Below are 27108 nucleotides of genomic sequence, written 5' to 3'. Positions count from 1 at the left end.
TAAAAGGGGCATCTAATCTAAGGCCACCTGTAGTGCACAGATACTCCAGATGGGACTTGTCAAAGGTTATCACCGCTCTCACGAAGCCCCCATTTGAGCACCTCGGTACTATTCCTCTGCAATTTCTTTCCCTGAAAGTAGCGTTCTTAGTTTCCATCACCTCTGCTCGGAGGATATCAGAGCTCCAGGCACTATCAATTAGGGAGGGTCTGTGTACATTTTACACAGGGTGGTTTACAGAGTATAAGGTGGTCCTCAGGCTGGACCCTTCCTTTCGCCCCAAGGTCAGTTCATGGTTCCATCAGGCACAGGAGATTATATTACCGGACTTTTATCCATCGCCATCGAGGTTATTAGAGGAGCAGTTGCACATGCTAGATATCCGGCGGGCCCTCCAAACATATCCAGCGGACATCGGATTTGAGGAAGACGGAACGTCTCTCTGTCTCTTTCCAACCTTCCTCCCTGGGGCAGAGGGTATCAGTCACTACCATAGGCAGGAGGGTTAGAAAATGTATCACCACGGCCTATTTTTCCAACGAGGAGCCAGTTCCACAGGGGATTATGGCCCATTCCACAAGGAGTTCTGCCACCTCTGCGGCGTGGAATACCCAGGCTTCCCTGGGGGAGATCTGCAGGGGCGGCGGCGTGGGCGATCCCCTCGCCCTTCATTCAGAATTATAAACTGGACAAATTTGCTTCGGCAGATGTTGCCTTTGGCCGTAGGGTTCTACAGGCAGTACATGCTGACAGGTAGTACGACAATCTCTTCCCTCCCAACGGGGACTAGCTTCAGTATGTCCCATACATGGATGCTATCTCCATCTCTATTGAGAAAGGGCATTGGTACTTACCTGATACGCCTCTTCTAATAGAGTGGAGATAGCTCCAGCCCCGCCCTATATGGAGACAGTTTTCCATTCTCGCCTGGGGAGATGATTGCTCAGTTGGTTTATGTCATTTCTTATGAAACTTCTTGTTTGCATTTGCACTGAATGGTTTACTAAAGTTGAAGTTTGGATAACACGTGGAGTCTGTGTCTTTGTTCTTCGTCGTAAGCTGGGTGGAGTGACTCACAGGGATGGGTTATATGGGTGGTTAATTAATTAGTAATCAGACTCAGTCCAATCAGAGAACGGACAGTGTTAACCCATACATGGATGCTATCTCCACTCTATTAGAAGAGGGGTATCAGGTAAGTACCAACGTCCTTTTAGAGGATTTAGGGAACTTCAATTATAATGGTCCTGATAGATTCATTCTGAGAAAATTGTCTGATTGCTGTTTGTGATTAGTGTGCTAGCTACAGTGAAAGTTACATTGAAAGTGACTTTCACTTCTTGGTTAGAATTTTTGTAAAAAAAAAACCTTTGTAAAAACAATTAACAGCTTTCCATTTGTAGCTTCTGTAGAAGGAAGGAGTTAGTAGAACTGAAAAACTACTATATGTGAATACAGTTTTTATTTATTTTGTTGCATAGAAATACCACAGGATAACGTGATTTTTTTCAGACTTGCTTCTATTACCATCTGAAGCATTTTTTATAATTCAGTGCTTATGCATATTTAATAGCCATTCCTTATTAGAAAAGTCAAATCAGAGAATAGAATAGAATAAAATAGAACAGAATAGAATTGTGTGATTGGAACATAAGGAAGTTGTCTTGGTCCATATGCTCTCAATGTACATAAAGAAAAGATACATTTGTCATGAATCATAATGTACAACATTTAATAATAGTGATAAGAGTACAAATAAGCAATCAAATCATACTTGGAAACAATATAAATTGTAAGGATATAAGCAACAAAGTTACAGTCATAAGTGGGAGGAGATGGGTGATAGGAATGATGAGAAGATGAATGCAGACTTAGTAAGCAGTTTGATATGGTTGAGGGAATTATTTGTAATTTATTTCATACGTTTGTATTCAATTCAGTTCATACATTTATAGATAGGCTCATTGTTTTAGAAGAAAAACTTGTAAGGCTAACATAATTATGACATATGAAATACTTTCTCCAAAAGTTGACATAATATATAATACAAATAAATGAAATCTTATCTTAGACATAAACAGACTTCCAGTAATATTTTGAAAAACATCCAATAATAATAACTAACAAAATGATCATCAAATACCAGAGCCTGGTGGCACAGTATTGCAGGCTGATCCTGGCCACTGTCAGCAGTTTGATCCTGACCAGCTCAAGGTTGACTCAGCCTTCCATCCTTTCGAGGTCGGTAAAATGAGGACCCAGATTATTGGGGGAAATATGCTGGTTCTGTAAACCACATAGAAAGGGCTGTAAAGGACTGTGAAGCAATATATAAAAATGCTATTGCTATTGCTAAAGGCAGTTTTATTTGGAAACGATTACATCCTGCAACAGAACTTTTAATATTATTAAACAACAATTGCCTATCTCAGGTCTTTGGGAAAAACTTGGTAAATGGACAAAAATGACAAATCCAGTCAAAATCCTGGCTGACTATGTGATACATCATAATATAAAATTTGGACCTTGAGGGAAAAGGTTATAAAATAATAGCATATATATCTGAGCTCTGAGTACAATTTGTATCATGTTAGTTTTTGGCATACCTGTAAAGTATTTCTATAGTTTGAAAAAATAATAATATAGGCATTGGTAAATACTTATTGAGAGCCTTTGATGTAGGTCAGGGGTATCAAACTGGATTTCTTTTGAGGGTTGGATCAGCATTGTAGTTGCCAGCCAATGAGGGGGAGTCAGGACGGTCAGCAGACGGGACGGATGCCTCCTGCAGTACCCTGCTGGCTAAAAAGGGGCGCAGAGGGCTCATATATGTCACACACATCCTGTTTTTGTTTGGACAGCCTCATGCATCACTCTGCCAGCCAAAGAGGGGGGCAGGGTACTGCAGGAGGCTATCCAGGCTGAAAATGGGGCACGGGGAGGCTGTGCCCCCCCCGCAGCCCATTTTCGCTAGGAGAGGCACAGCAGGCCAGTCCTTTGCTATTTCCAGGCTGGCCCCATAGGCCAGATCTAAGCACCCTGAGGGCCTTGAGTTTTATACACGCAGGACTTGAGTTTCACACCTCTGGTTAAGGTATCAAACTAGAAAATGGGACACAGTTCTAGTTCCATCTTTGTCATAAGAAGCCAGCTGGGTGACCTTGGGTTAGTCATTTTTTTCTCTGGCTTAGGTAGGAGGCAATGGCAACCACTTCTGAAAAACTTTTTCAAGAAAATTTCGGGGGCTTATCCAGGCAGTGTCTAAAAAAAAAAAATGAGACATGATTGAATGGAAGAAAAAAATATTGTTTTGCCAGTATAAATAGTAACATTATTATAGAAGATGCTGAAGGAGAAAATACATGCAGTAATTTTCATATTAATACTAATTTTGATATTTTAATGACTGATATAACCAAGTGGAACATATATTGTAATGGCAATTACTATAATTTTGAAAATTATAAACGTATGACTGTACATTACAAATCTACCCAACTGATATATTTTAGAAAAATGATTTGATACTGAAGAGAAACAATTTTTTTTGATATTTTTCTTTATTATATTTTTGTCATTATGGTAATTTGACATATTTACATTTACATACATATGTAGCGAATTGTGTATGACAAAGTCGGAATTTATCACAAGCAGGGAATTGGATATTTGAGAAAAAACTTCAAACTTGTTAAATTGCATCTAAGGTAAAGGTGCTGTAGTATTATTGTTACCCAACATCAACAGAACGTCTACACCTTGCAACTGTAGTCAGTTGCATTTTTCTCTGTAGCTCTTCGACATGGTATATTTCACTCTTGACCCTATTTCCAGGAGATGTACGAGTAAGAAGTCGGGCAGGATTTGAAAGAGAGAGAAGAGGTTCTCATCCATACATTGATTTCCGTATTTTTCACTGTAAGTATTTAATAGCAGTATAGTAATGAAGAATTCCATTTGTGTTTGGCTGCTGCGCGTATAGTCATGCAGCTTTTATTAACTAATATTTTTCGTTTATGGAAACAATTTCTATATGAGAAGTTATCAACACACTATGTCGGATATTACAGTATTGTTTCTTAAGCTATATTATGCCAAGTTGAAACAAAATGTCTTTTGTGCCGTGTAGTAATTGCAGAGGGTAATTGAATGATCTTTTGAAAAATCATAATTCTCTACCTTCACATATTAGGGCATAATTAGAGAATCTCATTATTGTGTAAATTTACTAATTCCGTTGGCAAAGAGGCAATATAGTATAGGAATGTAAAACTCCTCTTACCTCTCCCAGACTTTAAGAATGAAAGACACTGATGGCAAAGGATAACCAATCTTTGTTTAGGTAGCTATGATGATAAGATAGAAGTGCAAATGTTTCCACTGTAAACGTGACTTGAAATTTTAATGATATAAAATTCATAAGATTCTATTGAGAGACAGACTGTAGTTGCAAAATGATAGGTTTGAGCAAATCATGACATATTAGATGCAATTAACTCTATTTTTAAAATACTATGTTCTGTGAATGATTTAAATGCTTGGATTAATCTGAAAAGCTGCTTTTTGACGGAATGCTGAAGATTCTTATAGTTCAGCTACATATAAATGTTATATAAAGAAGTTCTGCTATTCCTGGGAGATTTTGGCTTTATTGTATATTCTTTTGTAGGGTGATTTCCCCACATTTTCATTTGAATGTTCATTTATTTGGATCATTTTCTTTGTGTGTCAAGTGGAATGTTTTGCGTATTTTGGAAGTATTTTAAGTTCAGCTCTTTGAATTTTGAAACACCCATAGATGCTCGTTTCAGGTTGCCCTCAAGTTACAACCATTTGTTTAGTAACTGTTCAAAGTTACTGCGGCACTGTAAAAAGTGATTTGCAACCAGTCCTCCTTACACTTAAAACTGTCACAGTATCTCTATGGTCACATGATCAAAATGTGGGGGCTTGGCAACTGGTAGTTGCAGTGTTCTGCGGTTGTATGATTGCCATTTGTAGCCACTCTATAGTTGGCTTCCAAAGGCAAAATTTATTGGAGAGGTTAGTTTTGCTTAACAAAAACATGATTTTATTTAACAGCTGCAGTGAATCACTTAATTGTGGCAAAAAAAGTCAGGCATGACTCACTTAACAATCACCTTAGCAGCAGAAATTCTTGACACAATTGTAGTCATAAGTTGAGGACTATTTGTATGCTGCTTTCCAAAGGGACTGTTTTACATAGAGATGTTTTTAACACTCTTGTACAGTTTTCTTTTTTTGCTGAAACTAGTTTACTTATTGGGAATACTATCCTCTATGTAGATGTCACATTACTCATGGGTCCATTTCATTCTATTATATTTGATCTAATAAACTGAAATGTACTGAAGCTATTTGTGAATACAATTCTTTCATCTATTCACACTGGTATTAGAAAAAAGCAGGAAGTAACAATGGCTTCCTTTTTCTTTTTGTCTGAACTGTGAAATTGTAGTTGCCAGCCTTCAACAAGGTACACAATCTATAACACCATATGGCACTGAATTAAGATTCTGGCTTAATAAGGTTGCTTGACATATTTTTCTGAGTCAGGTAAATTGAGTGACCATTATCTGCATTCATCTTACTATAGTTAGAATCGTCCAAGATTGTGTTGAAATCATTGATTGACAGTGGGTATTTAATGTCTCATTTTGATCCATTCCTTCCTTCCTCTGTCCATCTAATTGTTCCAATATTCATGTGTACTGAAGAACAGGTAGTTTACAAGAGTTGTATCTTAATTATGAATAATAACAAGAAACGGCAAACATAATTCCTATATGAATAATTAGAGTGGGCTGTCAGCATTCAGAACCAGGCCATGGAAATGGTGGGCACATTCCCACTTGTGTGAGTGTGCCAGGGGTGGGTTCCTGCCAGTTCTAACCTCTTCTATAGAAGAGGTTCCACAAATCTACAATGCCATTTAGAACCGGTTCCAGCTCCCACCCCCCGTCCGTCCACACATCATCAAGATGAAGAGTGAGAGGAGTAATTCTGGGAGTTGAAGTCTACAAGATTTAAAGCTTCAAGTTTGAACACTTCTGGGTTTTTTTTTCTAAAGGGTTAGGGATGCAAGGGTCTTGTAACTTGACAGCTTTAAGACTTGCACAGTTCAATGCCAGTTTCTGAGCCAACGTTTTGGTTGCTAAGCAAGAGTGGTGTTAAGTGAGTTTCACCACATTTTACAAGTTGGCCACGCCCACCCAGTCACATGATTGCCAAGCCACTCCCACCTGGTCACATGGCCGGCAAGCCACTCCCACAAAGCAGGCCACACTACAGAAGAGGTTCTAAATTTTTTTGAAACTCACCACTGGAGTGTGCACACAGTCCATTTGTGGAAATGTTGGGCATGCATGCCTGCCGCTTGTGCAGATGAACTGAATGTAGACTGCAATTGTCGGGCACTGGCCTGGAACCATTCCCTCCCCCCTCCCCATCCGCAAAGCTGGAACAGTTGGGGTACTCTGATTTAGAGAGCAACCACTTTCAGAGCCATTGCTGAAATGTTTAAAAGACCTTTATTCACACTAGAAATAAAGAGAGTAAAGAGCCCTGAAAGAAAGAGAAGGAAGTCATGCAATTGAAATACATCACAAGGAGTAAGATTTGCTTGTATTTTCTGTACCAAGTTGGAAGGTCTAAACTCCCAATTACTTATACTAGGTGCATTAATGTGAATATTATGCTAGCTAACTGGCTATGTGATGCTTCATTAAACTGATTCAAAAAAACCCACCATGATACTGTCTATATCTAGGAAGATTGATACATTTGTTCTAGGTTTCAGATAGTGATCTTTCTTATTCCTACCTTGAGAATCTGGGGGTTAAATTTAGCATCCTATGTGCAAAGTATGTGCTGTATTGATCTTGTGAATGATAACCACAGGACAGTATATTAAGTCATTCATCTTTACATTTCTAGTTTATTGTTAAGATGGAAAAATAAGCTTTTTCATTGTTCTTTAGCAGGAATATTTCTGTGATAGCACATTTAAATGTAGGAAGTATCTGTAGTTGATTGCTCTATTAACAAAAATTTAAAAAATTCCAGTCCTAGAAATGCTAGTTAACTTGTGAATAGCAAAAAGAGAGGACAGATAATGATATTTAAAGTAATATATGCTCATATGAGCTTTCTACCTGGAATATAATTCTGTTGGTTTTATATTTTCACGGTATCTTTTGGGTTAGATTAAAATGAGCAATAAAGAACATGAAGCCATGTGACTAATATACACATTCTCCATAGTGAGGGGAGGAGTATCCAGGATGGGTTGACATTGTCCTCTCTTGATTGGGCTGAGTCAGATAAGCTCTTTGGGCACGCCCTGGTCACCAGGTACTACCCCAGTTATCGACTCAGCCCTCAACTGGGCGGTTGTGCCATCCAGGAACTCCTGAGAATCCTAAGGAAAAAACTAGAGACCTTTTAAAAGAAGCACAAAACTGCCTGAGTGAGTATCTGGAGACTCACAGAAAGCCTGGTGGGGCTAGGTGCGGTTGCCATTAGCCCCCAGGAGCGGCACACAGTCTAGGTCACTAAGGGTGACCTGGCTCACTCAGCAAGGACCGCCAGCCACTCTGAAACGCTGAGCCTCCACAAGCCTCACCAGAGCACAGCGGGAGTCTGGAGCAGAGCTCATTTATGAGACAACGCTTCCAGAAGGCTAATTCCACCCGCAGCAAGGGGCGCGGCAGCTCTTTGAGCATAAGCCCACTTTTCAAGCCCCGGATTGAAGTGCCCCTTGAATTTCGGCACGAATCGCCTTGGGGACCATGTGCTCCAAGATGGCGGCCCCCTGCTCCTCCCAGGACACAAGCCGGAATCTGGTCCCTACAGCTATGACCAGCAGCCCTGCCAGAGGATCTCCAAGCAGGTTTGAAACCCCTCCGGGGGGCTCTTCTGGGGGGGCGGCGGCAGCAAGGCAAAAGCCAAGCTAGGCACATTCCCCCCCAGGGCCCACAAGAGTACAAAACGTGCGGCAGAGTTCTGAGCAGCCCAAGCTGCGTGCATTTGTTTTGACCTCAGGGGAAGAGGCAGAGCCAGCTCCTTTCTGGGACGAATCGCCCACCTGAGGAGATTTTAAGTGGTGGAGGGACACTAGCAGCAGCACAGACATGGGAAGGAGCCAGTTCCTCTCACCTCTGAGGGGGTGAAACGTCACCAGCCCGAAGGAGGCTAAAGATGCCCCCCCAGCTGCATCTAGCCCCTTGCCAGACGCTTCCCCTAAGGAAAGGGGGGTGGATCACCCACGGCAAAACCAAAGGAAACCCTAGGAGCCCAGAGATAGATTCAAACGACAAAAGCAATTTTGCAATAAGGCAGCAAAAAGCCCTGCTCCAGTTTCTGATAACAGGCTTCCCTGGGGCAATGTTTAGGGCTTCCCTTAACAACAGCAAATCGGCCTGAATAAGTGGAGAAAGGGGGAACATGCTTTCTAACTTTCCAGAATCTGCTTCCTAGTATATCAGAGCCTGTGAGCACTTTTCCACAGACAAAAACAGGACTTACCCCCCCCCCCAAGAAAAACTAATTCTAAATATGAGAAGCAGAGGCACAGGGCACTAGAGCTCATATGCAAGAAGGCTAACAGCGGGGGGGGGGAGGGGCTCCCTGGACTAGGGCAGGAGGATATAAGTCCAGGGATCTCACCCAGCAAAGCTGCAGAGGAAGGCCCCTCACAGCAAGAGAGGGTGCCCATTGACACCCCGGGTCTCTGGGGCCCTGTCCAGGGATGGCAATCACACCCTTGAACAATGCCCCCCCCGGTTGCCCCCCCCTCGGGGCCCTCCCCCCAAGCCAGTTCATCTGGATGGGCAGGCAGGAGTGCTAGCCAGATGCCAATCTTCAAAAATATTTGGAATTCATATCTATATACATCTTTAATTGACTGAAAGTTGGATTGTGATTAGTATTGAACTGGATTGTTAATTCCCCACCATGGGTGGTGGCAGCCTTGCCTCAGCCCCTTGGGTGGCATACTATTCCACTCAGGCCTTAACAGGCTAACTGTCATTTCACAGGGCCTTGTCAAACGCTTATGCTCCATGCCACTACTTGTCTATCATGGCTTCCCCTAGCACAGGAGCACTCCCCAGCTCCTCACAGAATTGGGTAATGACAGGGACTGTCAAAGCAGCCACGAGCACCTGTGCCATCCTTTTTGAAGAGCGCCGAGCACAGTGGAGACTAATTGGCCTAAATTGACTGTTGGAACAGGGCGGAGGCCAATAGCTCCACCTGAGAACCTTCTTTGCCGCTTCAGGGCTTGGGGCTCTGGCCAAGGGTGGCAGCTTCCCCTGCACAGCCCACATATGGCGACCAGCCCTAGCCTCGACTTTGCAGGCATGGTGATACCATCCCCTTCTGACCTAGGTTTTCCCTTTGTGTACACCCAATTTCAGATATTAGGGCCAAGGCTCTGCGGCAGGGTATTCCAGAGGTAGTTGACACCCAGGCAGAGGATTCCCCTGTCTTCCCTGTCCAGTCACAGGATGCTCAGGCCTCGGATTTGAAGGAAGGCTTAATGAAGGAAGAAACCACCTCTGAGGAGGACTGTATGCTACCTGCCACTTCCAGCCTTTCTGGTCTCCTCCAGCCTTTGCTATTCAAAAACCTCTTATGCAAAGCTAAGACCTCAGCCAAATTGGCAACATGTCTCGGAGGCGACTGTGCAACTGCCAGTGATAGCAGCAGAAAGGATAGTTCTTTGTATTTGAGTACAATGACAATAAAGATCATACTTACTTATATTTGCCGTGGAGGCAGAGGCAGGGCCCACACCAAAGTTCCTTCCTGATGTGATTAATAGATAGTGAGCATCTTCGACTTCAGGCCCAGTGCCCACCTCTAACGGCAGGACAAGGATATAGTCCAGGGTTTCTGCCACCTAGCGCTGAGGCTCTGGAGTCTGCCTTGCACACCTCTGATAATATGCCGGGACACTTGAGGAGACTCTACAGCCTGAGGTCAAGAAGCAGACATCACTATAATGAGTTTCAGGCAATGGCCTGGGCATTAAGAGCGGCTATGGCCGCTCTTCTCCCTTTTAATCTTTCTTGTCTGATCTGCTTTCAGGATTAAAGCAACTCCCTGCAGCGGACGTCAGAGACACCAGGACCTTAACAAAATGGTAGATTCAGAAGCAGGCTCGGTTTCTCTGTCATCAGAAAGACAGTTCTCTCTCAGACAGCTAGCCTCCCAGGTAGTCAGGGTGCGTGGGGTGTCTCTAGTCACTCTGACCAAACTGCTAGACACCAGGGTGTCCACCATTGGCATTGTTTCTAAGGCTTGCTTCCTCACCAGGGACATCCAATGGTTCCTTTTGCCTTTCCAGTGAAGGCGCATGAGCTGCTCCCAGACCAAAGTCCTTCTTCCAGCAGAAGTACCCCGCTCACTGCTCTGGTGGACGTCCTGGCAATAACCAAGTGTGAAGTCTTCAGAACGCCAGACCAGGTGACAGTAACAACAGATGCCAGTCTGTTCAGGTAGGGCGCCCATCTGTGGGCTCAGAGGGCGCAAGGACAATAGAGCCAGGCAGAACTGACTCACATAAGCTGGTTGAAGCTCGGGGTGGTCTGCCTGGCCTCTGTTACATTTTCACCGCTTGGTCAGGGGCAATCATATTTTAGTCCTCACGGACACCATCACCACCAAGGCTCACATAAGCAGACAGGGAAGGACATATTGAAGTCCCTCAGGCGGGAGGCCAAAAGACTGGGACAGGGGGCTGAAAGGAACCTCTTTCGTTGACTGCGGAACATATATGGCGGGGGTGGACAATATCGGAGCCGACTGGGTAAGCCGGGCCGATGCGGACAACTTGGAGTGGGGACTGCAGCCAGAAATCTTGGACGAGGTGGCGAAGCACTTCGGACGCCTGGAGGTCAACTTATTCGCCACTCCTCCCAACACCCAGCTCCCGAAGTTCTACACCAGGTACCAGACACAGGGGTGGAGGGGGTGGACGCCCTCCGATGCCCATGGGCCCAAGGACTACTCTAGGCCTATCCTTCTTTGCCCCTGATTCCCAAGGTCATACAAAAATCCTTTGGGAGGGGGCAGAGGTGGTGCTAATTGCCCCATACTGGCCCCGGAGGCCGTGGTTTGCCGATCTCCAATCTCTCTTGGTGGACAGGCCCTGGAAGATCCCCCAGGAGAGGATCTCCCTCAGCCAGGGGTCGCTGGAGCACCCAGACCCTCAGTGGCTCCAGTTGACCGCTTGGCGCTTGAGGGAAAACCACTTCTCCCCTAGGGTTATACTGACCATCCAGGCGGCCCGCAGATCCCCACAGAGCACATTTATGGTGCTACATGGTGGGCCTTCTCAACATGGTGCACCTCCAGGGGTCATGATCCGGTTCGGATCACTGTTCCACAGGTTCTGGACTTTCTCCAGGTGGGTCTGGACAGAGGTTTAGCCCCCAATACAATTAGGAGACAGGTCTCGGCCATTTCATTTGTACTCCTGTGGGGAAAGGCTCAGGTGTTGACTTACCATCCTGTGGTCAGGCGATTCCTCAAGGGGGCATCCAACCTAAAGCCAGCGACGGTACACAGGTGCCCGTCCTGGGACTTGCACAAGGTATTGGACGCTCTGACAGGCTCTCCGTTGAACCATTATGAACTGCTTCGCATAAATTTTTGACCCTTAAGGTGGCCTTTCTGGTGGCCATAACCTCCGCCAGGAGGAGATCCGAACTACAGGCACTGTCTGCCTGGGAAGATTTCTGCGTGTTCCACTAGGACAGGGTGGTGCTAAAGTTGGACCCCTCCTTCACCCCCAAGGTGTGCTCTTGCGTCCATCGCTCGCAGGAATTGATATTGCCCAATTTCTTCCCGGACCCTTCTCACCCGTTAGAGAGGAAGGGGCACACCCTGGACGTAAGGAGGGGTCTGAGGATTTACCTTAGAAAAACCGACCAAACAGGAGATCCGAGTTTGTCCATTTGTCTCCTTCCAGCTGGGGTCCTGGGGGAACAAGGTGACTTCCACCACCATAGGCAGGTGGTTACGAACCTGTATTGGTACCCCCTACCAAGCACGGGGTCTGCAAACACCCAGCTCCATTACAGTGCATTCCACACGAAGCACGGCCATCTCAATGGCCTGGGCCACTCAGGCCTCATTGTCGGAGATCTGTAGGGCCTGGTCTCTACTTGCTCTCCCCCTCACCATTCGTGAGGAACTACAAACTGGACTCCCTTGCCTCTGCAGAGGCTTCATTCGGGCGTAGGGTGTTGCAGGCTGTGAACAGGGCAGAGGTGACGCCTCACCAGGCATACGTTTGTGCGTGTTCTTAACAGGCGTAACCCTCTCTAGGGACGTGTAGGCTTTGGTACGTCCCATCCTGGATACTCCTCCCCTCACTATGGAGAAAGGGTGTTCGTACTTACCTGATACGCCTCTTCTCATAGTGGGGGAGGAGTATCCAGCCCTTCCCTGATATGGTTATGTAAGCAGAACGAGATATACCTGGTTGTCGAACTGTTCTGTTATGTAGCAAGAAAGACATATGTTTGGTTGTTGAACTGCTCCGTTAAAGGAATAAATAAACAAGGTTTGAAACTAAGACAAAAGTCTGGAGTGGATGGCACAACGAGTCGGATAGAGTTCTTCGCCGATAACTGGGGTAGTACCTGGTGACCAGGGCGTGGCCCAAAGAGCTTATCTGACTCAGCCCAATCAAGAGAGGACAATGTCAACCCATCCTGGATACTCCTCCCCCACTATGAGAAGAGATGTATCAGGTAAGTACCAACGCCCTTTTTATACATCTACACAGAATTTTTAAATATGTAACTTGATGAACTTTAAGTATTTCAAAGATTAATACTGTTTGGAAAGTAGCTATATACATCACCCCATAATTGTAACTTGTTAGAGCATGTTCTGATTCCTACCATTGCTGTAGTCTTTTCTCAGTCACCACCCATATACATGTGAATTTGTTATCAGAGTGAATCCATATATACTTGTACATTGTTTGTCTCTGATAGCTCTATGTTAGATTGGATTTTAAAAACATTGACGTTATAGCAGAGTTTAATGCGTGTGCTTTTCAGATGAAATTGTTATATCTTGAGTTTTCAAAATTACCTGAAGAATCTTGACAAGGAGTAAAACGGTAGTGTAAAGGTATTCTTACTGGTATATATGCACATGCTTGAAATGAGATTGCAACCAAAGGTTTGAAACTTCTAATTTAGTTATTTTTAGTATATTAAAATAAAACCAAAATATTATAATGTTTTCCCTGCTCCAGTGGTGGGTTCCGGATTCCGTTCCAACCGGTATGGTTGGAACGGCCCCGGCGTCACCCACATGGACGCGTGCAGCGTGCACATCCTTCGTACTTGCCAGCGACGCTTCTGCAAGCCTCCGCGACGCTCCAGCTCCTCAGCGGAGCTTGCGCAGGTGCTGTATGTGCCATGCGCATGCCCGGAAGCGCCAAAGGCTTAAAGGACAGGTAAGGAACTCGGGCAAGCGGGTGGGCCCTCTGGAGCACCGTGCCGGAACGGGGAAGCTCCGGGCAAGCTCCGGTATGCCCGTACTGGAGCGTACCACCTGCAATCCACCCTATACTTTCTCATTACCAATAACTTAACAAGGATTTCAAAAAAATCTAATGAAGCTCAATATTGCTCTTAACTTCATAGTATTGCTAATCTCTGAATTCTGTCAGTTTAATAGTAAATATATACCTATATATACATATGCACTTACATATAATCAGAAATTAATCCTGCTAATATTTGTGGGATTTATTCTCACTACGTAAGTGCATATAAAATTGTAACCTAAATAGCTTAAACTATCATGGTATAAGTTACCTGACTGTTAATTGAAAACTGGTACTTTCAGTTCATATCATTACACAATATATACATTATTTAAGCTTTGTGTGCTTCATGTCAAGATATAATCTGCCATGTCGTATTCTTCATGAAATGTTTCTAAATGTTAAAAAGCAAGGATGTTTTAAACTACATTCTATTGTAATTTAATACTATTGTTTGTTAGCTGCAGAGTTGTCCATAAAAATGCTTGAGGAATAGGGTCTTATCCTACTTGAGATCTCTATTTACAGGTGGACAATTATTTTTGTGGAATTCAAATGTCTATATCTCTTATCTCTATATATTACCTCCACCCATGAGATTCTCCAATCTTCTGTTACAGATTTTTAAATGAAAAGGAAATTGAAAGGGATTGTACATTCATTTGATATTAGCAAGTTTGAAAATTCTGATCAGACCCTTATTTAGCCCTATATTCTTATGTAGCTAATTTGTGAACCTGGCCATTTGGATGGCCAGCCTGCCTTACTTAGAAATTGACACATAGCTCTTAAATCATAATGTAAAAACTAATACCAGTAGCTGAATGATAAATATTGAATTCAAAGGAAAAAAATTATTCATGCTTTTAAGTTGTGTCCAACTTTTCACAACCTCATAGATTAGGGGTGTCAAACTTGCGACGTATCATACCTTTTCCCCCTTTTGCTGAACCAGGGGTGAATGTGGTCAGTGTGTGATGCATCTGGCACTCCTGCCATAGATCATAGCATGCCAGGCCCTCCTGCCTAAAGAATTTCTTATTCTCTTGATGATAGTTCCATGGATATACCAGTGTACAGTAAGAACTGCTAAGGTTAAGGAAAGAGTATTAAGGAAGGGGAGTCAATCAGAGGTGGGTTGCTCCCGTTTCAACCCGATTTGGCCGAACTGGTAGTAGTGGCGGGGGGAGACTCCACCCGGATGCTTCTGATCATGTGCAGAAGTGTTGCGCGCATGAGCACAAGCAAGCTGGTAGTAAACTGGTTAACACCCCGTCGCTGGAGTCAATATATTGCAGTGCTTAGATGTTGAAACGGTTTGGGTCAAGCCAGGTTTATGTCCACCTTCAGTCACAAAAATCCACTGTGTGACCCAAGTCCAATGACTTTCTGCATTCAGGTTACCTCAGGACAGGGATAAAATGGAGAGCAATCCTTTCATAAGCTGATCCCGGAAGAAAGATGATGCAAACATATATAAATAAATACAACCGAGTGTGCTAAAACAAATGGACACTTTCCACTTCCGAAATATTTATTGTACAGTAATGGACAAGTATGTGTGAAATTTTAGAGCACAGTTTTCTCTGTATGGAGAAATGATTTTTCCATTTTCAAAAATAAACTTTTTGAGAATTATTAGCTCTTTATGTGGACATCTATTTTTCTCTAGTATTTCTTTTCCTTTTAACTGATGTATATATCAATTTGGTCAGCAGTGTTCTTTTCTTGCTATCATATACTTTCGTCCTCTCTTTCTCAGTTTGAAATCTGAGAAAAATTAGTCAATTTGATCAGAAGCACAACCTTGGAAATTCATTATTTTTATTAGTTTGGAAACATGAATTTCCCCTTCTGTTCTGTGGATCTTTTAAAAACATGTTCTAGAATAAAAAGACATTCTAAAAGCCCAAACTGTTTTTTTCCTTATTCAGCTCATGGCTTCTTTAAAGAAGTGATTTTTTTCATTTTTTGGGGAAGTGTCAGGATTTCTCTTTAAAGTGCTATTGGACAAGGAATGCGAACTTATCTTGTGAAGATACCTGCCTTGCTTACAATTAATGTCTTTATTTACAGGATTATGCTTTTGATATCCAAGCCACTATACAGTGTTTGATGAGTGTATTTATTTTGAGGTGTAAGAGTTTGATATATTGGATAAAAAATACCTCAATTTTTCTTAAGAATGGTAATTTTATATTTATTTTGTATTCACTTCTATTTTGCCTTTCTTTGAAAGAACTGATTGAGTACAATTAAATGTGGTATAGGATAATGTATTCCATGGGGTTAAATTATTTAGCAAGAAACTTAATTCAGGGAATTTAAAAGTAGTACATATATTCCTCATTTAGCTGAAGTAAGATCATAAGTTGCTTTGGATCGCAAAAGGGGTGGCATCACAAATTTAATAAATAAACACATTCGCTGTTTCACGTATCAATTATTTTATGACTTAGTTGTTAGTCTCAATTATGGTAGCTAAATGAGAGCTACCTCTAGTTTCCATCCACTTCCCCCAAAGTTTTATTTACAGGTCACCATTTAACATTTTATTCAGGCAACATAAGAAGATTATGGCTTTGTGAACGGTTAGTTCCTAAAAGTGTTGTAGCTCAATTTCTCATGTCTGAAAAATGCAAGAAAAAATTGGGTATTATTACTTTTATGTTGCAAAAGTATCACAACAAGCTTTGTAATACCTGAAAATAAGAGCTTAAAGATTTTAATAGCTAGATACTCTTTATTTCATTAGTATCAGGAATGTTTTTGTGTTCGAGGCTGCAGTGGCTATAAAACTCACTAATAAATTTAGGAATACAAATAGAAAATGCAAGATGTACATTTTAGAAATAAGGGTTTTCTATGGCTGAATCTTTTTGCAGATAATAAAACTGCCAGATTACACAGGGTTATGCATAGGTATTATTGTGTGAATTCTAAACTGTCAAGGTTGTTGGCTGAGTAGAACTTAGCCTGAACCATTGTTCTTATAAGGTTTAGGATTAGTCCACTCACAGTAATTAAACAGCAATAGTTTATCCGCTAAAAGTCTTGGAATGTAGCCATTCACTGTAATCAGTAACTAGAAGAACTGATATATCACAATATTGAATTCAGCTTCAGAGACATGAAGTAGATTTCAAGCACTAAACTGGGTTTTATACATTTATGTTAATAGCATCATTACAGTTGAATGACAATTATAGCATAAAGTGATCCAGATATCTAAATAATACTCTCTATTGCTTTGTCCTGTTTGGGATTTAAATGCTGCACCTTAAAATCCATCAAGTAAAATTTGCTCATGAAAGACATGTTCCTGACACTTTGCTAATTAGGCTGGGAGTTAAAGGCTGCTTACATTAGTTCCTTCCTGAAAATCTGATCCATATGTACTTTGAAGGGCTGGCAAGGGAATGCTGAAGAAGAGAAAATTGCCTTTCCCTAGATATAAATAGGAGGTTATTTTACAGTCAAGCCCTAACTATTCTGCATTATTCTATATTGTGTTTTCTTTTTTTTTAATAAATGAGATGACTTATCTGATCGCCAAACAAAATTAAAATAGTTAAGTCCAGATGAGAACTTTCGATCCACCAGTTCTCATCAGTCCCAGTCAGTCTGACAAGGCATCAGCAATGATGAAAATTAACATCTTGGGAAGGGAGGGAGGAGGGGGGCAGAAATATATGTTTGGCTATTCTTCCTTAAATAAATATTGTCCTTATAGATCCAGCTTTTGAAGTTTTAGGAAAGGATTTTACAACTTAAACCTTACTATTTCCCTCCCGTATAGCAAATTCTGAATTTGAAGTTTCTGTGTCTGCAAGAAATATCCGAAGGTTACTGAGTTTCCAGCGGTACTTGAGATCTTCCCGTTTCTTCCGTGGTATTACTCTTCCAAATTCTTCAAACATTTTAGACGATGATTACAATGGACAAGCGAAGGTTTGTTTTTGCAGCTATCTTGTAACATTGCTCTAAAAAACATAGTAATTTTTATTAAGGTATGCAAGTAAATAAATAATTTTTATTAACAGTTGATAATGTATCTGTTTCAGACTTGTAGAAGTGAAATTTCTGCTTATCTTCTCCACCTCTGCAATATGCCGGCTTTCATCAAAGCTGTCCAGAAAATCATGTTTAAATATTTTCCTGAAGACCACCAAGGATCATTGGCTTGATTGCTGTTAGGCTATTCCAAAGCACAACCACTGCAACAAAAGCAGGATCTTCCTCTTCTAGCTGTGCCTAGAAAAGTATCCACATAAAAATAGATCTAACTAGGTGGCGCATGGGAAGCAGTAGGCAAAAGCTTTGTCCATAGTAAGGTTCAGATGAGTCTGCTTTGTTTTAGAAATAGTTGATCATTTTAATATTGGTCTAATTAGGTAAATATATATATATTTTGCTTCCATGAAAGAAAGCTGTTGGTGTAAGAAGGCAGTTGCAATCATGCTGATCCATTAGTGAAAAATATGATTTGTTCTAGAACTTTTCAAGTCAAAACAATGATGTGGTCTCAGACTAGGCATGTTGTTGCTTTTCTGACTACTATTCCTTTCAGAATCTGTATAGATGCGTAACATTGCAGTAAGAATTATTCAGATATATAGCATTTGGAAAGAAGTGGTTTTTATTCCCAAATAAAATGTTGTTTTCTTTTGCTTTTCAGTGTATGCTAGAAAAAGTTGGGAACTGGAATTTTGATATCTTCCTTTTTGACAGGCTAACAAACGGTAAGATTCCATTTGTTACTTTGAAGATACTACTATAAAAACTGAGCAATTGCTGTATTTGCACATAAACTCATTTAGATTGTTGGGTTACCAAAATAAATTGACTAATATTCTACTTCTTTCAGACATGAAATCAGGTAAGTTAAGTATTGAGTTTATAGAGTTGAAATAGACAATTTTGGAAAAGTAGCAAATATGTGTAGGGGACTTCTTGTTTTGTGGTTAGTGAGTAAATAAGTAAACTCTTAACTATTGAGAATGGAATCAGATAGAACTTCCAATTTCATCCTTGAAGGTAATTAATAATTTACAATCATTTGTAAGCTAGACTAATTCCCCTTTTATACTTGAGATAACAGGGAAGAATATTTTTCCATCACATTTTTAATTTGTTTCAATATTTCCTAATTTTATTTTGCTAAATGGACAAAAGTCTCACATCAATTTAACTGCTAATTCACCTGGTTTAGTATTAGTGATAGGTAGTCCTTGGTGTACAACCATTTGCTTAGCTACAATGGCACTGAAAAATGTGATTTTTGACCTTTTTCACACAACTGTTGTAGCGTTCCCACAATCATGTGATCAAAATTTAGATGCTTGACAACTGGCATATATTTATGGTGGCTGCAGGGCCCTTGCGTCATACAAACACTGTTTGCAACCTTCTGACAAGCAGTCAATGGAGAAGCCCTGTGATGGGTTCCTACTGGTTCGGCCCCGTTCAGCTGAACTGGTAGTGGTATGGTGGCCTGGGTCGCTGGAACCAGCAACGACATAAGCCTGCCACTCCCCTGAACTGGTTCCCCGGTTTTTTCTGCTGTCGCCGGCATGTTTCTGTGGATGCAGAACTGTTTTCAGTCAACTGCCCATGTGCAGCAACGTGTGGCGTGCGTGCGAGCAAAGCGAGCTTCAAAACTAGCTTCCAATAGCAGAATTAATGGTGAATGCAGAAGTGAAATTGAAAATTGTGGTCACATGATTATTGTCAAGGTGAGTCACTCAGTTTGTCACTGGTTTTTTGTCTAGCGACTGCAGCACATAACAACAGAGTTGCCCATCCCAATTAAAGGGAGTGTTGAAAATTAATGGATTCTTTTTATAATACGGGGTGATAGATTTCAGAATCACTAGATGATATGAAAGCATTAAAAATTAGAAGTCTTAATTAAAACATTGAGAACTATATTCTAGTTACAGATACAAAGAAGAAATATGTGTGTTGCATAATAGAATTGTTTAAACAGACTTGTCTACTTCCTATTAAACATGGTTTCTTTGTGTATGTGTTTTTTTAGGAAACAGTTTGGTCACATTAACCTTTCACCTGTTTAATCTTCACGGACTTATAGAATACTTCCAACTAGATACAATGAAGCTGCGCAGATTTTTAGGTAAAAACTTCCTAAGTTCCAACATTCCCCTTAAGTCTTTTCTTTAAATGCATTTCACTAATTTGCGGCAATCCTTTTTAATAAAATGAGAGAAATATCTATATTGTGGATTGATAACTCTTTGTGAATATTGTCCAACTTGAGAAAAAAAAATACCTATGAAAATAGGGAAACTAAACAAAAAAATGAGATGATTGTGTAATCATGGATATTTCTATATAGTGATTTCCTAGGTGTGTCGCAATATATTTGGCAGATTTTACAGGTAAAATTCTATGAAGATAAAAAAATGTTGTTTTTTTTAAAAAGTAGCTTGCAAAATATTAATGAGGAATTGGAAGACCTTGTCTTAGTGGTTGTTAGTAATGCTGGCAAGTACATAGATAACCTCCCTTCTGCCTTAACTGCAGAGAATTCAAATTACTGCAGGTACACTAAGGGTGGATGACCAGCATTTTCCAGTACTGTATTTGAAGTTGAAGTGATTAGAAAAACGGTAACACCCACAACTGAAGAAATTCTGGATGTTTTGCAGCAGTTGTGCTACATAGTACAAAATGAAACACTTTGCTAGAAAGCCTTTGTGCTAATGTTGCACTTACATCTGCATATAAATGTATGTTGTATACTGGCATCCTCTGGTAAATTAGTCACTGAAAAATACAGGATTATACAAGTCAAATAAATTAGACACAAACTTTTTTGAGGTAGATACTGTACTTAGTGACTACATGAAACATTTGCAGCAATATGGAAACAGCTGTTTTTTTTTACTGCCTTCTGGGATTTAGCTTGTCTTTTTGAATACATTCAGATTTCCTGATAATCTCCTGTCTGAAGATTTAACCATGGCTCACTGTGCTTGGTTTTGGTTAGATGACAAGTATAGCAAAAAAATACATTCTTGATTATAACAAGTTAAAAATCTGTTCTGGGCATTTATTGTCAGTGTGCATCCCCTGAATGTGACATTATTTTCCTCTAACCTCGCTCTCCCCTCCAATGAAATGTTCTGCGATTCATAGCTTGCTGTAAGGAGAAATAACTGCTTGCAAAAGTCAATGGAGGGCATAAAGTCAATGGAGCAGCATTTCTAATAATCAGTATTCATTTTCTCTTAGATATTATCATTTTAGATTGATATTGGCATTGCTTTTCTGAATTTTCTGCTGTTCAGTTTTATTTGGACAGTATTGGAGTTTTTCATGTTTATGTCTACAATAGTCAATAGCTAGTGAGATTTAAAAAACGTTTCCATATTTGTTACAGGCTTAGAAACATTAATATGCCAGGCAATTTCCTGATTTTTTTTCCCAATTTTACTTTTTAAAATGAATAGAAATCTTATTTTCTAGAGATGACAAGCATGTTTAGAAATCTCTGAATGTTTTAAAGGTTGCCTTCATTTGAATTTTTCTGCTAAACCATTGTTGAAATTTATCACATTTTATATTATATCTATTGTCATTTTAATTGATATGAATCAAGAATGGAAGGGAATATTTTGGGGTTATGTCTTTCTCCTTTTCCTCCACACATTAATACTCACTTTCACTTGTAGTAATGGTTCAAGAAGATTATCACAGCCACAACCCATACCACAATGCAGTTCATGCTGCTGATGTGACTCAGGCCATGCACTGTTATTTAAACGAACCCAAGGTAAAAGAAAAAACAGTCCTGTCATTAATTATTTTCATGTATTTATAACAAAATTGCTATTACAAAAGAAATTGATGACTAGTGGCGTTAGTGAGATTAAGCAAAGATAATATAGACTTTAATTGGTTTTTTTTTGAAGAGCATGTTTAATGCCATAGATTATTTTTTTATATAATTTCCTGCAGATATATTGAGAATAATGGTTGGAGTTTTTGGAGGTTTTTTCAGTACAAATTGGGTGGGATCCAATTGGGAAAAGTTCTCGTAATACTTTTGAAAGTTTTAAGAATGTTGAAATCAGGATTGTATCAATTATGGGAGATTGCATATTTGTAAAGAAACAAACTAACCAATACTCCTTATTGTTTCAATATTGCTAGCCCTAGAATTAAAAAAAAACACCAAAGAATTCTGTGGACTAACTAAAATGCAATCAAAGTGAGAAATAACTTGATGCCATAGTTAAACTGTTGGAAATGGTAGCCATATATTTGGGAAGTATCAGTAATAGATATTCATATGGTCATAATTTATATATTACAGCTTTTCCAATCTCTAACGCCATGGGATATTCTGCTCAGTTTAATTGCAGCTGCCACTCATGATTTGGATCATCCAGGTGTTAATCAGCCTTTTCTTATTAAAACAAACCATTATTTAGCAACTTTATACAAGGTAAGTAGAAGATGAAGACTTCTGTCTTTTAATGGGATCTGACTAGCAGTGATTGATCAGGAAAAGAATCTTGACGCCATAGTACACAGCTTGAGGAAAATGTCAAATCAGCAGGCAGTTGCTATTAAAAATAAAAGGCAGTTCGTGTTTGGAATTATTAGGAAGGGAGCTGAAAATAGAACTGTGGATATAATGCTACCCTTAAAAATTACATTGAGGTTGCACTTGTTTTATATAATTTTGATTATTTCATCTTATGAGGCAATGTATTGTATAGTTTTAATCACTGCATCTTAAGAAAAAATGCAAAAAAGAGCAACCAAAGTAATTGATAAGAGTCACGGTGGCACAGTCGTTAGAGTGCAATACCGCAAGCTAATTCTGCTGACTGCCAGCTGCCTAAAATTTGGCAGTTCATATCTCACCAGATTCAAGGTTGACTAAGCCTTCCATCCTTCTGAGGTGAGTAAAATGAGGACCCAGATTGTTGGGGGCAATATGCTGACTCGGTAAACCGCTTAGAGAGTGTTGTAAACCACTGTAAAGCAGTATATAAGTCTAAGTGCTAATGTTAAGAGTAGCACAGTGCAAGAAAAAATTACGGCAATGGGGCCGTTCAGCATGGAATATAAAGCTGAAGGGGAGATACGATAAAAATTACATAAAATCATCATGGCATAGTTAACATGAAGAGAAAGAACATTTTCTCATTCAATGTTAAAAGCCCAGACCATCTACTGAAACCAAATACAGGGAGATTGGACTGAAAGGAGTTTGTGACACCTATTTTTAAAACCAGCCCATTTTGATAGTTTTAAAAGATTTATGGAGAAACAATATTGTCAGTAGCTATTAATATTGATGAATGTTTATTATTCTTGAATCAAGGGCAGCATGTGTTACCTACTGTTAATTGGGAAAGGGGAGGAGGTATGTTTGCATACAGTCCATGGTTGGTGATACAGAATGCTGAAGTGGATCAACTTATGAACTGATCTAATAACCTTTTTATGTTCTATTCAAAAGAATTAAAGCGTTTAATAAAGTGTGTAAGGAATACATGATACACTTTTTTAAAAAAAGAAGTGATCATTTCGGTGGAGTTATTTTTTTTTAAATCCAAGTACAAAAAATAGCGCCTAAAAGTTCTGGCACAAGGTGATAGTAGCAGATATATAATCAGTCTGGATACTTTAAAAAAAGTCCCTACTTAAATAAAATAGTCTTCATTATTATTCAAAAGCGAGCAGAGAAGATGTTTTGGTAATCCTAAAGATCTTGCATCTGAAAAGTTGCCTGCCTTTTCAGCTGTTAGCAAAACCCAGGAAAACGTGTTTACACTGGAATAAAGCGAGCTCTGGTTCTTATCTGGGCTATGGGGGAAATGCTATTCTTCAAGTTAAAAATCACCTGAATCTGAGTAATTGGTGAAGCCAATAAAGAGAAGTCAGGAAAGAAATGTGTGGTTGATAAAAATGGCTGATTTATCCTGGAAAATTAATAGGATTGTGTTCCCTTCTTTAAAAATCAGTATAATATGTTGCTTGTTATATGTAGCTCAGGATTCAAAGAATGTATAATACCAATAATTTTTTATTTAATTTCAGAATACCTCAGTATTAGAAAATCACCACTGGCGATCTGCAGTGGGGTTATTGAGAGAGTCTGGATTATTTGCACATATGTCACTAGAAAGCAGGTATTTATCAGATTTGTAAAAAACCATAATTTTTACAGAATGGAGAACACATTACAGAATAAATGATTTCAAATGGATAATATTGTAATAAAAGGTAGTTGTACTTTAAAAAAATGCATTATAATTCCGAACACAATTTTACATTCCCATAAATAAAGCTAAATGCAGGTGACTTTCACAATGACCACTCAGTCAGAGAGTGTTCAAATTTGCATTGAATTAATGGTACTTAGGACTGATTTCCCAAAAGTTCCAGCTGTCACAACATCCTTCTAGCCATATGATTACAGCCCAGCTGCTTAGCAATTCATTTGCAAGTACAATGTCCCATGATCATGCGACTGCCATTTGTGAATTTTAGTGCTTGCTTTGCACAAGCAGAGTCAATGGAGAAATTGGCATAAGGTCACAAATGCTTGATAATCATGTGGGATGTGCGTGACAGTGGCAACCAAAAGTGCTGGAACTGCTGTTGTTGAATGGTGTGATCATGTGATGTTACACTTGAAACAGCCAATTCCAGTCCCAATTGCTGTAGTTAACAGAGGACTATCTGTAAGAAAAATGAATGAACAATAATTCTTGATTCGTGGTACTTTCATCTATACTACTATTGTTTTTAATGATGTAGAAAGGTATCCTGTTTCCTATATTTTTCTTCAAGGACAGTGCGTGTGTATGGTGAGGGAGGGCTGGATTGCACCTAAGGATCTGAGTTACATTTTTGAATTACTAAATTTAAACTCCATGTTTTCCAAACATTGCAAATTTATAATCAGTGTTGAACTGAATATTGTGTAATGATTCCTGTTTGCATTTACCTACTAATTATTGCTTTGGATTTTTTCCTATTATCTCCAATTTCAGGCAGCTGATGGAAAGCCAAATAGGGGCATTAATTCTCGCCACTGATATTAGCCGTCAGAATGAATATCTATCCCTGTTTCGTACTCATTTGGACAAAGAAGACTTATGCTTATTAGAGGAAGATCATCGGCATCTTGTCCTTCAGGTAATTTGCATGAATCTTAGGTGGAAAAGAAATTATGGTAACAGTATTCTTCTAATATATGATTTGAAAAAGTCCTGATTCTTTACTTAAAAGTTTTTATAAAAATACAGTTTCCTGGGGCTGAAAGTTAAGGTCTCTTATTTGTTCCTATTGCAAATGTAATACAACAGTATATGTTTTCCTATTCTGGCAGGACCATTTGATAGAAAGTGATATCTCCTCAGTTTCTTGAATGTTCTGAAATTATTAGGCAGATATCAGCAATAATCTATATTTTTCAAAATAAAAAATGTTGCAATAAGAATTTTTAAAAACCTTTAACTTTTTAAAGTAAAATATTGTAGGAACAAACCAATGTCTCTTCAGTTTTAATTATTTAGCTTAGGTTCAGCTGGGAAGCAGATACATAGAATCAGAGATTTTGCCACAGTTCCTGTTCTGAATTTAATGCGTTTTGCTACAGAAATTGATTTGACTTGATGTACATTTTTTGAACTTGTAAAGGCAAAATAGTGTAATTATGTTAACAGGCAAGATGGCTGCCTCTTTTTTCGTTCAAATAATATAATTATTACATGATGGCAACATCTGACATTTCAGGTAAGACAATTCAATCAGGTGACCTGATTGGTCTCAAAAATGAAGCCTTAAAATGGTACAATATTTAAAATATTTTAGGGATTGCTATGTTTTATCAAAATAATAAACTAATTTATTATCAGAAGTACTGAAGGTCGATTGAACTGTACTAATGAATGATAATCACTCTCATTTATACTATAATTCCCCCCCCCCCCCCCGTTTTCCTTCGAGCCTGTATGATTGAAGTTTCTTCCCATAATAATTCCATGTGATAATTCTCTTATTTCCTTTAGTTTTTTAATTTACAATCTTTGGTTCATTTCATCCCATCCTCTCTCAAAAATTATGTGCCATTGAAATAATGGAACACTGTGTTCCGTTTTAATTACAGGAAGTCTCTATTTCACTGTTTTCTATGTCCATAGAATGTTCTATGTCCATTTTTATTGCAAATAGAATTTCATAGAATTCTATGGAAGGATAGTATTATATCAATTCTCCGCAAAGGGTAATATATAAAGTCCCCCTGATGCTTAATTAATAATAATTAAAATGATAGTTATTTGAATGGATTTCCTTCTCATGTACATATTTGTCACACTCAAATGTAGTTAAATTCAAACAGTTAAATTTAGTGTTATACTATATATATATATATATATATATATATATATATATATATATTCCCCCACCCCTAAACCACCCATGCATCCACACAACAGACCAAGTAGTGCTGTTCACTATGTACACCTCATTTAACTCTATGTAGCTTATTGATCTAATTACTCATTATCATTTACTTTATCTTTTACTGTTATCTTGATTTTAGGATATTACATGGTAACTGTAAATTTAAGACAAACTAGAACTAAATAATGTGTTTATTTGTTTGTTAGATGGCATTGAAATGTGCTGATATTTGTAATCCCTGTCGGACCTGGGAGCTAAGCAAACAGTGGAGTGAAAAAGTAACTGAAGAATTTTTTAATCAAGGCAAGTAATGAGAAGTGAAGAATTATTACCATAGATTGTAAAACACTGATGGCTGTGGTGATTGCAAAGCAACCTAAGCTATTTGCAAGGGTTTCTATGGAGTTGGAATGGTGTCATTAAATTACTGTTGCTGGGATAATAAATCACTATTTTTTCTAGATTTATTTTTTGATTTATTGTTTGGTTATCTCCCATCAGTCTTTTTCAATCCTAATGACCATACATATAGATTTTCCAATCGTTCTTTCAAGCCTCCCAATACAATAATACAATACAATAGTAGAGTTGGAAGGGACCTTGGAGGTCTTCTAGTCCAACCCCCTGCCTAGGCAGGAAACCCTATACCGTTCCAGACAAATGGCTATCCAACATCTTCTTAAAGACTTCCAGTGTTGGGGCATTCACAACTTCTGGAGGCAAGCTGTTCCACTGATTAATTGTTCTAACTGTCAGGAAGTTTCTCCTCAGTTCTAAGTTGCTTCTCTCCTTGATTAGTTTCCACACATTGCTTCTTGTTCTGTCCACAGGTGCCTTGGAGAATAGCTTGACTCCCTCTTCTTTGTGGCAACCCCTGAGATATTGGAACACTGCTATCATGTCTCCCCTAGTCCTTCTTTCTCTTAAGCTAGACATACCTAGTTCCTGCATTTCAATGATGCATTTATTGTCATTGTAACTGACAACATCAACCTTGCTGCTAGTCATCCTATTCTTCTCTTTCCTTCTGTCTTTCCTAGTATTAGAGTGTTTTC

At 39.5% G+C, this 27108-nt stretch overlaps 1 protein-coding gene across 4 annotated transcripts in view; it reads left to right on the top strand.

Moving 5' to 3' along the window:
* PDE7A (phosphodiesterase 7A) overlaps positions 1-27108 on the top strand; it is a 559958-nt gene that overhangs the window by 15956 nt on the left and 516894 nt on the right. For 3 of the 4 annotated variants that reach the window (XR_014175326.1, XR_014175327.1, XM_081952405.1), the window contains exons 3-11: positions 3835-3918; positions 17397-17548; positions 18276-18339; positions 19638-19733; positions 21295-21395; positions 21939-22070; positions 23678-23769; positions 24637-24781; positions 26260-26356. Coding sequence is in view for 2 of the 4 variants with exons in the window: in XM_081952405.1 (XP_081808531.1) it covers positions 3835-3918; positions 17397-17548; positions 18276-18339; positions 19638-19733; positions 21295-21395; positions 21939-22070; positions 23678-23769; positions 24637-24781; positions 26260-26356 (963 nt within the window). In the remaining 2 variants the exon portion in view is untranslated. The remainder of the gene's footprint in view (positions 1-3834; positions 3919-17396; positions 17549-18275; positions 18340-19637; positions 19734-21294; positions 21396-21938; positions 22071-23677; positions 23770-24636; positions 24782-26259; positions 26357-27108) is intronic. The other variant, XM_081952406.1, reaches the window with a different exon arrangement.

This window comes from Natrix helvetica (assembly GCF_964273705.1).
Source record: "Natrix helvetica genome assembly, chromosome: 4".
Taxonomy (NCBI): Eukaryota; Metazoa; Chordata; class Lepidosauria; order Squamata; family Natricidae; genus Natrix; species Natrix helvetica.
This window is presented reverse-complemented; position numbering and strand designations above follow the sequence as displayed.